Below are 14,875 nucleotides of genomic sequence, written 5' to 3' on the forward strand. Positions count from 1 at the left end.
GCTGTGATGTATGTCATAGAGTGTTCTGCCTATGTTTTCCTCTAAGAGTTTGATAGTTTCTGGCCTTACATTTAGGTCTTTAATCCATTTTGAGCTTATTTTTGTGTATGGTGTTAGGGAGTGTTCTAATCTCATACTTTTACATGTACCTATCCAGGTTTCCCAGCACCACTTATTGAAGAGGCTGTCCTTTCTCCACTGTACATTCCTCCCTCTTTTATCAAAGATAAGGTGACCATATGTGTGTGGGTTCATCTCTGGGCTTTCTATCCTGTTCCATTAATCTATATTTCTGTTTTTGTGCCAGTACCATACTGTCTTGATTACTGTAGCTTTGTAGTATAGTCTGAAGTCAGGGAGCCTGATTCCTCCAGCTCTGTTTTTCGTTCTCAAGATTGCTTTGGCTATTCGGGGTCTTTTGTGTTTCCATACAAATTGTGAAACTTTTTGTTCTAGTTCTGTGAAAAATGCCAGTGGTAGTTTGATAGGGACTGCATTGAATCTGTAGATGGCTTTGGGTAGTAGAGGCATTTTCACAATGTTGATTCTTCCAATCCAAGAACATGGTATATCTCTCCATCTATTTGTATCATCTTTAATTTCTTTCATCAGTGTCTTATAATTTTCTGCATACAGGTCTTTTGTCTCCTTAGATAGGTTTATTCCTAGATATTTTATTCTTTTTGTTGCAGTGGTAAATGGGAGTGTTTTCTTGATTTCACTTTCAGATTTTTCATCATTAGTGTATAGGAATGCCAGAGACTTCTGTGCATTCATTTTGTATCCTGCTACTTTGCCAGATTCATTGATTAGCTCTAGTAGTTTTCTGGTAGCATCTTTAGGATTCTCTATGTATAGTATCATGTCATCTGCAAACAGTGACAGCTTTACTTCTTCTTTCCTGATTTGGATTCCTTTTATTTCCTTTACTTCTCTGATTGCTGTGGCTAAAACTTCCAAAACTATGTTGAATAAGAGTGGTGAGAGTGGGCAACCTTGTCTTGTTCCTGATCTTAGTGGAAATGCTTTCAGTTTTTCACCATTGAGGACGATGTTGGCTGTGGGTTTGTCATATATGGCCTTTATTATGTTGAGGAAAGTTCCCTCTATGCCTACTTTCCGCCGGGTTTTTATCATAAATGGGTGTTGAATTTTGTCAAAAGTTTTCTCTGCATCTATTGAGATGATCATATGGTTTCTCTCCTTCAGTTTGTTAATATGGAGTATCATGTTGATTGATTTGCGTATATTGAAGAATCCTTGCATTCCTGGAATAAAGCCCACTTGATCATGGTGTATGATCTTTTTAGTGTGCTGTTGGATTCTGTTTGCTAGTATTTTGTTGAGGATTTTTGCATCTATATTCATCAGTGATATTGGCCTTTAGTTTTCTTTCTTTGTGACATCCTTGTCTGATTTTGGTATCAGGGTGATGGTGGCCTCGTAGAATGAGTTTGGGAGTGTTCCTCCCTCTGCTATATTTTGGAAGAGTTTGAGAAGGATAGGTGTTAGCTCTTCTGTAAATGTTTGATAGAATTCGCCTGTGAAGCCATCTGGTCCTGGGCTTTTGGTTGTTGGAAGATTTTTAATCACAGTTTCAATTTCAGTGCTTGTGATTGGTCTGTTCATCTTTTCTATTTCTTCCTGATTCAATCTTGGCAGGTTGTGCATTTCTATGAATTTGTTCATTTCCTCCAGGTTGTCCATTTTATTGGCATAGAGTTGCTTGTAGTAATCTCTCATGATCTTTTGTATTTCTGCAGTGTCAGTTGTTACTTCTCCTGTTTTATTTCTAATTCTATTGAGTTGAGTCTTCTCCCTTTTTTTCTTGATGAGTCTGGCTAATGGTTTATCTATTTTGTTTATCTTCTCAAAGAACCAGCTTTTAGTTTTATTGATCTTTGCTATTGTTTCCTTCATTTCTTTTTCATTTATCTGATTTTTATGATTTCTTTCCTTCTGCTAACTCTGGGGTTTTTGTGTTCTTCTTTCTCTAATTGCTTTAGGTGCAAGGTTAGGTTGTTTATTCGAGGTGTTTCCTGTTTCTTAAGGTAGGATTGTATTGCTATAAACTTCCCTCTTAGAACTGCTTTTGCTGCATCCCGTAGGTTTTGGGTCATCGTGTCTCCATTGTCATTTGTTTCTAGGTATTTTTTGATTTCCTCTTTGATTTCTTCAGTGGTCACTTCGTTATTAGGTAGTGTATTGTTTAGCCTCCATGTGTTTGTATTTTTTACAGATCTTTTCCTGTAATTGATATCTAGTCTCATAGCGTTGTGGTCGGAAAAGATACTTGATACAATTTCAATTTTCTTAAATTTACCAAGGCTTGATTTGTGACCCAAGATATGATCTATCCTGGAGAATGTTCCATGAGCACTTGAGAAAAATGTGTATTTTGTTGTTTTTGGATGGAATGTCCTATAAATATCAATTAAGTCCATCTTGTTTAATGTATCATTTAACGCTTGAGTTTCCTTATTTATTTTCATTTTGGATGATCTGTCCATTGGTGAAAGTGGGGTGTTGAAGTCCCCTACTATGAATGATTTACTGTTGATTTCCCCTTTTATGGCTCTTAGTATTTGCCTTATGTATTGAGGTGCTCCTATGTTGGGTGCATAAGTATTTACAATTGTTATATCTTCTTCTTGGATCGAACCCTTGATCAGTATGTAGTGTCCTTCTTTGTCTCTTCTAATAGTCTTTATTTTAAAGTCTATTTTGTCTGATATGAGAATTGCTACTCCAGCTTTCTTTTGGTTTCCATTTGCATGGAATATCATTTTCCATCCCCTTACATTCAGTCTGTATGTGTCTCTAGGTCTGAAGTGGGTCTCTTGTAGACAGCATATATATGGGTCTTGTTTTTGTATCCATTCAGCTAATCTGTGTCTTTTGGTGGGAGCATTTAGTCCATTTACTTTTAAGGTAATTATCCGTATGTATGTTCCTATTCCCATTTTCTTAATTGTTTTGGGTTCGTTATTGTAGGTCTTTTCCTTCTCTTGTGTTTCTTCCCTAGAGAAGTTCCTTTAGCATTCGTTGTAAAGCTGGTTTGGTGTTGCTGAACTCTCTCAGCTTTTGCTTGTCGGTAAAGGTTTTAATTTCGCCATCAAATCTGAATGAGACCCTTGCTGGGTAGAGTAATCTTGGTTGTAGGTTTTTCTCCTTCATCACTTTAAATATGTCCTGCCAGTCCTTTCTGGCTTGCAGAGTTTCTTCTGAAAGATCAGCTGTTAACCTTATGTGGATTCCCTTGTGTGTTATTTGTTGTTGTTCCCTTGCTGCTTTTAATATGTTTTCTTTGTATTTAATTTTTTACAGTTTGATTAATATGCGTCTTGGCATATTTCTTTGGATTTATCCTGTATGGGACTCTCTGTGCTGCCTGGAATTGATTAACTATTTCCTTTCCCATATTAGGGAAGTTTTCAACTACAATCTCTTCAAATATTTTCTCAGTTCCTTTCTTTTTCTCTTCTTTTTCTGGAACCCCTGTAATTCGAATGTTGGTGAACTTAATGTTGTCCCAGAGGTCTCTGAGACTGTCCTCAGTTCTTTGCATTCTGTTTTCTTTATTCTGCTCTGCAGTAGTTATTTCCACTATTTTATCTTCCAGGTCACTTATCCATTCTTCTGCCTCAGTTATTCTGCTATTGATCCCATCTAGGGTCTTTTTCATTTCATTTATTTTGTTGTTCATCGTTGTTTGTTTCATCTTTAGTTCTTCTAGGTCCTTGTTAAATGTTTATTGCATTTTGTCTATTCTATTTCCAAGATTTTGGATCATCTTTAGTATCATTATTCTGAATTCTTTCAAAGGTAGACTGCCTATTTCCTCTTCATTTGTTAGGTCTGGTGGGTTTTTATCTTTCTCCTTCATCTGCTGTGTGTTTTTCTGTCTTCTCATTTTGCTTATCTTACTGTGATTGGGGTCTCCTTTTTGCAAGCTGCAGGTTCGTAGTTCCCGTTGTTTTTGGTGTGTCTCCCCAGTGGCTAAGTTTCGTTCAGTGGGTTGTGTAGGCTTCCTGGTGGAGGGGACTAGTGCCTGTGTTCTGGTGGATGAGGCTGGATCTTGTCTTTCTGGTGGGCAGGTCCACGTCTGGTGGTGTGTTTTGCGGTGCCTGTGGACTTATTATGATTTTAAGCAGCCTCTCTGCTAATGGGTGGGGTTGTGTTCCTGTCTTGCTAGTTGTTTGGCATAGGGTGTCCAACACTGTAGCTTGCTGGTCATTGAGTGAAGCTGGGTGCTGGTGTTGAGATGGAGATCTCTGGGAGATTTTCGCCGTTTGATATTATGTGGAGCTGGGAGGTGTCTTGTGGACCAGTGTCCTGAAGTTGGCTCTCCCACCTCAGAGGCACAGCACTGACTCCTGGCTGCAGCATCAAAAGCCTTTCATCCACACGGCTCAGAATAAAAGGGAGAAAGGAAGGAAGGAATGAAGGAAGGAAGGAAGGAAAGAAGGGAGGGAGGGAGGGAGGAAGGAAGGAAGGAGGGAAGGAAGGAAAGAGAAAAGAAGATAAAGTAAAATAAAATAAAGTAAGATAAAATAAAATAAAGTTATTAAAATAAAAAATAATTATTAAGAACAAAAAGAAATTTTTTTAAAGAAAAAAAAAAAACGGACAGATAGAACCCTAGGACAAATGGTGGAAGCAACGTTATACAACCATTGTAAAGCAATTATACCTCAATAAAGATGTTAAGAACAACAACAAAAAAGCTATACAGACAAAATCTCACACAGAAGCATACACATACACACTCACAAAAAGAGGAAAAGGGGAAAAAAATCATAAATCTTGCTCTCAAAGTCCACCTCCTCAATTTGGGATGATTCGTTGTCTATTCAGGTATTCCACAGGTGCAGGGTACATCAAGTTGATTGTGGAGATTTAATCCGCTGCTTCTGAGGCTGCTGGGAGAGATTTCCTTTTCTCTTCTTTGTTCTCACAGCTCCCAAGGCTCAGCTTTGGATTTGGCCCCGCCTCTGTGTGTAGGTCGCCGGAAGGCATCTGTTCTTTGCTCAGACAGGACGGGGTTAAAGGAGCCGCTGCTTCGGGGGCTCTGGCTCACTCAGGCCGGGAGGGGGGGGAGGGAGGGGCACGGAGTGCGGGGCGGGCCTGCGGCGGCAGAGGCCGGCGTGACGTTGCACCAGCGTGAGGCGCGCCGTGCGTTCTCCCGGGAGAGTTGTCTGTGGATCCCGGGACCCTGGCAGTGGCAGGCTGCACAGGCTCCCCGGAAAGGGGTGTGGATAGTGACCTGTCCTCACACACAGGCTTCTTGGTGGCGGCAGCAGCAGCCTTAGCGTCTCATGCCCGTCTCTGGCGTCCGCGCTTTTAGCCGCGGCTCGCGCCAGTCTCTGGAGCTCCTTTAAGCAGCGCTCTTAATCCCCTTTCATCGCGCACCAGGAAACAAAGAGGGAAGAAAAAGTCTCTTGCCTCTTCGGCAGGTCCAGACTTTTCCCTGGACTCCCTCCCGGCTAGCTGTGGCACACTAACCCCCTGCAGGCTGTGTTCATGCTGCCAACCCCAGTCCTCTCCCTGCGCTCCGACCGAAGCCGGAGCCTCAGCTCGCAGCCCCGCCCGCCCCGGTGAGTGAGCAGACAAGCCTCTCGGGCTAGTGAGTGCCGGTTGGCACTGATCTTCTGTGCGGGAATCTCCCCGCTTTGTCCTCCGCAACCTTGTTGCTGTGCTCTCCTCCGCGGCTCCGAAGCTTTCCCCCTGCACCACCCACAGTCTCCGCCCACGAAGGGGCTGCCTAGTGTGTGGAAACGTTTCCTCCTTCACAGCTCCCTCCCACTGGTGCGGGTCCCGTCCCTATTCTTTTGTCTCAGTTTATTCTTTTCTCTTTTGCTCTACCCAGGTACGTGGGGAGAGTCTTGCCTTTTGGGAGGTCTGAGGTCTTCTGCCAGCGTTCAGTAGGTGTTCTGTAGGAGTTGTTCCACGTGTAGATGTATTTCTGTTGTATCTGTGGGGAGGAAGGTGATCGTGTCTTATTCTTTCACCATCTTCCCCTCGTCCTCAATTTTTTTTAATTGAGTCAAAGTTGATAGTGAAATAGATGACTAGATGGGTACCTAAAGAAATATTGATAAAAATGTTTTACTGGTTCAGAATAAAAGCTTGCTCCTTTGTGACAAAAATTTAATGAGATGACTTCTTTGAGCTCAGAAAAGAGTTGGAGAGAAAAATTTCATTCATTTCTTTTTTCAAACACACTGACTGAGCACCTACCATATTCCAAGTACCGTGCTCTGTTAAGATTCAGTGGACAAAGGCCTTCCTGTCTGCCTCTTTCAGTTTAGTGACTGGCATAGGTAAATAATCCAGCAATTATGGTTCAGTGCTGTGTGGAGAAACACAGGGTACAGTGTGAGAACACAGGAGGGGCACCCAATATGGAATCAGGAGTGGGGTTGGGGGTAGGTGGGGGATGACAGGACAGTCTTCCTGGAAAAAGTGAGAAAACAAGCTGACAAGTTGAGACCTGATGGAGGAAATGGAAGAGTCACGTGAAGAGTTGAAAGAAGACATTCCATGTAGAAAAAAATAGAATGTTAAATGCCTGGGAGTAAACAAAGACAGTACATTACAGGAATCAAAAGTTGTTTGATCTGACTGGATGACGCAACGCAAAGGGAATAGGAAATAAGGCAGGAGAGAGAAGCAGGGGCTAACCATGAATGACCTATTAAGCCATATTAAGAAGTTTTTATTTTGAGGGCAATGAGATTAATCAGAGGATACCATATTCATATTTGCCATTTAGGGGGAAAATTCTGATTGCAGTATGGTGAATGAATGACAGTGAGCTTGGAGAGAAGAAGACTAGAGGCAAAGAAACTATTTGTAATGCTTTTGCGGTAATTCAGGCAAAAAAAATAAAAAGAAATGTCGATGGTTGGAACAAGGCTAGTAGGAATAGGAATTGAGAGAGGAATTGAGAGTGATAAATGAATCTGAGAGATATTTAAAAGTCATAAGCCGTAGAATTTGGGGATCCATTTTATATGGGGGCAGTAAAGGAGAGAGAGCCGTCGAGGGAGATAAACTTCTTTTTTGGTTTGGGCAACTGTTTTCATGGGGACACCATTACTGAGAAAGTGATCACAAGATTACAGGTTCTCTGTGGGAAGGAAGACGATGACCCCTGAGTATGTTGAATCCTGGATTTCTGTGAGACATTCAGTGGAGACGTAGAATAGTTTGTTCATTGAAAATGCAGATATAAAGGTCATGAGAAAAATATGGGCTGAAGTTACTGATTTGGGAGTCATCAATAGCATGACATTAGCTTCTGAAGCTCAAGAGTAGATGAGTAGTGAGTGATCACAGTGAATAATATTTAAAAAGAAGACAGTGATCAAATCTTCAGATGTTTAAGGAAGGGGACAAGATAAGACCAAAAGTTAAACTTGGAAGGTTGGCCAGAAGGGTAAGAGGAAAAGCAGTTGAGTTTGTGACCTAGAAACTAAGGAAAGGAAGAATGAGGTTCCGGTCAACAAAGTCAACTACTTCAGTGAAAAATAGGAATAATAACAAAAATTTTCATTGGACCTGAAAACAGTATGGTTCAAACAAATTGGTGAGCCTCTTGAGAGCAGTTTCTTTGGAGGTTAATGAGAGAATGCAGATTGCACTGAAAGTTGGAGTGTGAATGGGAAGTGAAGACATGGTATAGAACAATTCCTTCAAAAATTTGGAGATAGAGAAGTTAAAAGTAAATAAGAAGGTAAGACGGGATTTGGGGAGGGATTTCTTTCTAGAGCAAAAAGGCTACATCATATATAAATGCTTATGGCAAGAAGCTGATACAAAGTACAATAAAGTAGGAAGATAAATGATGGAGTGAAACTACTGGTTAGTGACCCAGAGGAAGGTGGGATACAATGTCAACATGATTGCATTTCTAACTGTTCAACACAAACACTTTGTGTATCTCCAGTGTCTGAGATTCAGGACCTGAATATACTGTCCTTAATTAGGAGAAAGAATATAGTTTGGTGGCTAAAGCATAGCCCTGTAGCTAATTATTCTAGATTTTATTCCCAATTTTATTACTACCTGTCTATGTAATATTGAGCAAGTGACCTTACTTGTGTCCATGTAAAATCAAAGTCCTTAGTACATATATATTCCTCCTATAAAGGAGAGGCAATATGAGTAAATTTTATCATAAATAATAACTCTCTCAGATCTTGGCCATTGGAGATTTTTTTTCTATTTTGTAAATTTACATGTTTATATATTAGGGATATGGAATCTTTCCCCCTCCACTTTTTTTTTTTTTTTAAATCAGAACACATCTGTGTTTCTTTTCTCTACTCTACGTCTGGTCTTGGAGTTCAGAATAAACTTTGAATTGAGTGACGTGAGCTTTTATAATTACTATATAGCTTCCTGTTACAGTTCTTAGATTGTTGAGGGAGGTACCTAGGATGTCCAAGTCTTGTTCTCAAACACCATCATAGGTTGTATTGTAGGTGTTTTTGCACATGTTCAGAACCATGGCTTACTCGACTGGGAATTAAAAACTGTTAATATTAAACAGTAGAACAATTGTACATTCAGGAGCTCTGGGTTCTAAGCCTAGCCATATTTCGTGATGTGATCACCCTTGATAAGCCATTATTCCATTCTGTGCCTCATATTCTTCCCTATTAAATGGATATAACCTTTCAGGTCCTCATTGTGAAAGTCTGGGAGGGTATACTGTAAGTCTGTATGAATATGAGAAAACTACTCTGAACCCAAAGGGGAAACAAACTCTACAAATAGAAGTTGCTAAGTGACAGGAATCAACTACATTCTATTTCTGCCTTTGGGTTTGATTTGGAATCACTGGTTCCTACCCAGAGACCATATCAGATGTCACTGTGAGAAGAATGCCAAGGTCAAGAGGATCCTCCTCCCACTTCCTCCTTGTGACACTCTGACCTGGTCAGCTGCCCAGGTACCATCAATAACTGCTAACAGGGATCTGCAGGGATAATACAGTTGTCAGGCAGCTGCCTCTACAAGCAGAAAATGTTCCTGTTTTATTTGTCATTGCACAGAGTCTATAATGGGCAGGAAGAGTGAGAAAAAATAAGAGTTTTTTTATTATTGAAATACTTCATGCTCTCTTGTCTTCCTCCCTCCCCTGACACATAGTTTTTCAGAGACAGCATAAGCAGCTAAGAGTTAAAAAAAAGGAAAATCACAGTCAAAGCATAAACTCTGCAATTTGTAATCAGTGCATAACCTCTGTGATGAAATTTGTAAGTAATTCACTTTCCACTTAAGCCCACCAGTGTGAGATCTAATGTTGCCACCCAGAACACTAATGAAGGAAGTCAGACGGCAGTGCAGCTAGCCCTTGGGGACTCATTTCTCATATCACGGAGAAGTAATTTCTGTCATTTTTGGCCATCTGGTAGCCTGGATTGTGAAGATGAAGATTCATTCAAGTAGGGCTTAAGAGCTTGGGCCCTGGAGTCTTTTCAGATTCAAATCTGTTTTCTGTTTCTCACCTAGCCTATAACTATAACTTAGTTTTCCACCCATAAATAAAATCCTCATAGGGTATTATTTCCTTATTATAAGGAGTTATTGAGATAATACAATACTTATAAAGTAATCTACATAAGGTCTTATGTATAATAAATGCTTAAAGTTAGCTATTATTAAAATGTTAGTAGTGGTGGTAATAGTATTAGGAGTAATAGTAGTATTTTTATAAAGTCTACCTGTCTGTGACATAGGCCTTATTAATTCCATTTTTAAGCTCTAAGGTACATCATCAGGCCATGTCACACACCAAGATGATATTTAGAGGTTTTCTCTTGTAGTGATTAACCAAGTGTTTCCTTTTGTGGCTAGATTATAAGCAACAAGGTATTACGGCATCTTTATGACACAACTCTGCAATCCGACATTAAATAGCACTGCTTTTCTTTTCCTGACATTTGGAGTAAATAGTGGGCTATAATCATTTTATACACATAAGAACATAAATGTCGGTAATATTTAGTGATAAGAAATTTATTCTTAATGTGTATAACTGTGCATGTTCTCTAATAACCAAATAAGGTCCATTGTAATCAGAAAAGAGCTAAGACATTTTCATTATGTTACTCTGCATACTTCCTACAACACTTGACCATAGTGGAGAGATTCTCACCTTATAGTAAGAACCACGCTTTTCATCTGCTCACTAAGTCTGTAAGGATGTCCAAAAGCACCCAGACTTCTTAATACAAAAATTCAAATGGTTTAAGTCAGAAAAGCACTTCGCTTGAATTTGCCACTTCCTGTTGCATGGACCAGTACTGGAAACCTGCTTTTACTGACATGCTTACATATTCCGTTTGCTTTTGTCTTTACAGTTCCACCAAAGATCTCCAACATTTCCTCGGATGTCACTGTGAATGAGGGCAGCAACGTGACCCTGGTCTGCATGGCCAATGGCCGTCCTGAACCTGTTATCACCTGGAGACACCTTACACCAACTGGTAAGTAACCTACCAGTCCCCCAGATGTCATACGCTATTTAGAATATTCTCATGTTTCTGTGATTCCATTGGATCCAAAAGGCAAGCATGTATATTGTTATTAAAACACTATTACAGTAGTGACACAGGACTTGTTTAGGGTCATCTCTGGTCTTGGCTAATGTATCCATCTCTATAAAGTCTACAACCATGGGGGGGAAAATATATATATTTTTTTGATGATTTATATATGATATATTTCATTTCCAATAGAACACTTCCTCAAGGCAACAAATATAGAAGCATTAAATGCATTAAATGACTTAGTATTATGTCTGAAATATATGCCAGGTTGGTGCCTGAATGCCTTGGAGCAATATTTTGTGTGGATTAAATTTCCATAGCTCTTTGTATATTTTTTTGTTTTGCTTCGCTTTTAAATATAGTTTCCTTATATGTAGCACCTTGTGATGAAATCTTTTAGGGATAATACACAATTGTTTGTGACTTCTAATATCCTATCCTTAGCATCTGGCTCTGTGGAGGGGCACCAGGCATGGACTAAACTTCATGAGCTCGTTATAGATCCCCAGCTATGGATGCTAATTCAGTAAAAGTCAGAAAATCATTTCTCAGGAAAGTCTTCTGCATTCTCCCCTCCTCCTCCCACTATAACTGGGTTCTGAGGTTCTGCTGCCTTTTGAGCTTCATTTAAATACTTTACCAAATTATTTAGTATTAACTGCATGCATCCTCCCCTACTCGACAGATGAAATTTTCTTATATGCAAAACCATGCCTTTGCGAATGACAGTATTTGTAGAATGGGGCCTGCTATTTCGTTTTTCCAGAAAGAGGAACTATGGATCAATTATTCTTATAAAATGTCATTTATTTGGGTAGCTAACCCCCAACATTTAACTGATTTATATCTGATATTCTTTTAAAGTTTTCTCGTATAAAATCTAGACATCTTGTTTATAACATATTAATTCTGAAATGAACACCATGAAAAATTGTTGTGCAAAGCTAGATAGGCAATGGGAGCTATCCCGAGATACTTCTAAAAGACCAGGCCAGGGTAGTGTTTGGTTGTAGCATCTTTAAATATTTTGTATTTTGTGGTGTGAGAATATGGGCCTTCCTTTCATATTAGCCCTCAAATTAATTTATCAGGTGAAGTTTAGACTAACCTATGGAATGGTCTTTTATTTAGGTAGCTATTCTTATTAGAGGCTTCTATTTTCTTTAGACAATGTCACTCAAAACCCATTCTATTGTTAATGCATACAGCTTGTCATTTATTGATAATATATAAAAGCAATAAATGAAGCACTTATTTTGGGGGATCAAACTCATATCCTCTCATTCCCATCTTAAACCTCACATGGAAAAAAATACATATGCAGGCTTATCTGAAGTGTGAATATCAGATAATATATTATCTAGATATGATACACATTTCCCCTGGATTAAATTAAACCTCCAGAGCACATTCTCCTTGAATGGAATGATATTAACCCTCAATACCACAACACCTAGACCTTTCCCATGTAGAAGTGCTTTTACTAAATGACTATTTGGTATAAAAGTTTTGGGCACATATTTAAGGATGTTACAAAACAGGGGTCCCGAACCACTGGGCCGCAGACTGCGACTGGTCCGCGGCCTGTTAGGAACCAGCCCACATGGCGGGAGGTGAGTGGTGGGCGAGTGAGCGAAGTTTCATTTGCTGCTCCCCATTGCTCACGTTACCATCTGAACCCTTGTCCCCACTCTCCCCCACCCCCCGCCCAGTCTGTGGAAAAATTGTCTTCCATGAAACTGCTCCCTGGTGCCAGAAAGGTTGGGGACCACTGTTATAAAAGATATCCTCTAAAATCATTGCATTTTGTGCAATGTTGTTTTTGAGAGATGGTTAATTGTACGACATGGTTTCCTCCGAAAGGACACTTTGAGAAAGCTCCTCTTTGTTTTCAATGTTTCTACTGACCTTTCTCTAAGCAATGGTTTGTTTTTTAAAATGAACCCAGTGAGTTTTTACAAATAATCATGAGTCCTTCATCGTATTGACTGTTACCAAACTTAGAGCCAAATTTATGACTGGTCTGTGAAAGAATAGAGGAAATCATATATAAATTACACATTAATGAAGTGGATTTTAAATAAACTATGTGGAATTTTATGATATCAAATACGTATACAGACACACTCTTGCTTTCATCTTGTTTTCTTACCATTATTTTCATATTGTCTCACCTTTTGTAATTAATTTAAATCTTTATATACATATATTACTTATAATCTCATTTTTTTATGGAATAAGTGGGGATAAAAGAATGGAAGAAGGAAGGAAGATAGATTATATTCAAGTTATAATCAAGAAATGAACTGCATTAATAAAAATACTTCATTCTTTTGGTGTACTATTGACTAGTAAACAGTTTTGGGTTTTTTATTTTCAGGGAAAAATGCTATTGGTGATCTGAACCTAAAGATATATTCTTTTTTATCCCCTCAGTTTAGTAAAGTAATGAGATCAAACCGGAGTTTCTTTTTTATCCCCTCAGTTTAGTAAAGTAATGAGATCAAACCGGAGTTTCAAGGCCTTCTCAGGCTTGTTCTAGGAGTTTAGATCTTCATAGCTAACTCTAGTAGACTTTTTCACGATAGTAAACATATGGTTTGAACCCTGAATAACCTGGTTATCCATGATGTTTCAAGTTATCAAAAGACCAAAGGACAAGCTAGATCTTTCACAATAAAGGCAGCATTTACATACAGTCAGAGAACACTAGGGACTTCAAAATCAACTAGAAAACTTGGTGTACACACAGGGATTCCCAATAGTCAGCCTAGGGATCAGAAAACTAGTCCCTGGGCCAAATCCAACCTGCCTCACATTTTTACCACCTGCAAGCTTAGAGCAATTTTTAAATGGTTAGAAAAAAATCAAAAGAATTCTATTATTTAACATGCAAAAAAAAATATGACATTCAAATTTCAGTGCCCATAAATAAACTTTTAATGAAACAAAACCATGCTTATTCAGTTACACATTGTCTATGGATTTTTTTTTTTTTAATAAAACTGCAGAGTCTAGTTGCAACAGATATGGCTTAGCCCCTAAAGCCTAAAATATTTTCTACCTGGCCCTTTACAGAATAGTTTACAGACCCCTGCTCAAGAGTATGGCTTGGGGCATAGGTCAAGGATTTTCTGCACTCATCTGTGACTCCATGGGGCTTTGGGGATATCCCCCATTAAATTCCTAAAGACATCTCAAGGGAAAGAACTTTATTCTTCTATAATCCTCTATCTAGACCCTCTCTATGGGTCAAATTCTATTCTGGCGCATACAAAACTAGTTCCCTGCTGCATTCACAGACTCAAGGGCAGACTCCAATTCTGTCTACAACAGGTATTAATTCCCAAGCCTACTCCTTCATCTCTTTCACATCTGACCTAAATAACCACCTGATCATAATCATATTCCTGAGGACAGGAGAGAGAATCTGCCTTTACTGCTATACAGGAAACCAGGATTTTTTGTTTTATGTGTGTTTTTTATTCTTTGCAAAATTTGGAAACAGGGGGTGATCCTTTTCAGCCTATAATGCTAAGCCTTTCATGGAGACACCCAATGAAGAGGCTCTGCTCCCTGTGTGACAGCAAAGCTACTGCAACCCTTAGCCATATGAGCAAAAAACCCCAGCTAGCTTTGTTCAATTATTAATTGTGCCTTCAACAGTACAGAGTGTGACTGCCTTGCAGAAGAAATGTATCTGTAATTAGCTCGACCTCACAGGGACTTTGAGCCCTGAAACCAGGAAGATTTCATGCAGGTTTCACAAGTACCTGATTACCTGTCATTTGATAACACAAGGGGGAGAAAGGAAAGTAGGTGCAAGGTATATTTTTATGAGAAGAATATTTATTACCTCTTAATTCAGTTTTTTAAAAAAAATTTTCATTGGGTCATTTTGTTTCTCTTTCTTTTCACACCTGAAATTTCTTTTTTAAGTATACTGCGAGTGTTTTTAGAGAGGGAAGTTAGAAGAATGGTGAATTTTTTATATATACAAAATCAAAACATATACCTGACATAGATGGAGGAGAAGAGATTGCTGCATTCCATGGTTGCCTCTCTTGTATTTCTGATTTCTTAATTTTTCTCTCCTCTTCAGTTTTTCTATATAATCAAAATGATGTGTCATGTATGTGGTTGTTAAATGTGACCTATTTTCTCCCTTAATTAAGTTAGACTTTCATAATCCTGTAACTCCCAGAGGGCAATTGCACCGTAACATGTATTTTCTATGGAGTGTTTGATCTCCCTTCTGTGAGCAATGCTGCTCCCATCTTCATTTAACTTTGTTTCTTCTCACATTCCAAAGA

General features: G+C 39.0%; 1 protein-coding gene across 2 annotated transcripts in view; it reads left to right on the plus strand.

Moving 5' to 3' along the window:
• Positions 1 to 14,875, plus strand: part of LSAMP (limbic system associated membrane protein) — a gene marked incomplete at its 3' end in the record, with an annotated part of 648,619 nt that overhangs the window by 418,545 nt on the left and 215,199 nt on the right. For both annotated transcript variants that reach the window (XM_082655043.1, XM_082655044.1), the window contains exon 3: positions 10,374 to 10,499. In XM_082655043.1, coding sequence (XP_082511169.1) covers positions 10,374 to 10,499 — 126 coding nt within the window. The remainder of the gene's footprint in view (positions 1 to 10,373; positions 10,500 to 14,875) is intronic.

The sequence above is a fragment of the Grampus griseus genome (assembly GCF_964374135.1).
Source record: "Grampus griseus genome assembly, chromosome: 5".
In the NCBI taxonomy this organism is placed as follows: Eukaryota; Metazoa; Chordata; class Mammalia; order Artiodactyla; family Delphinidae; genus Grampus; species Grampus griseus.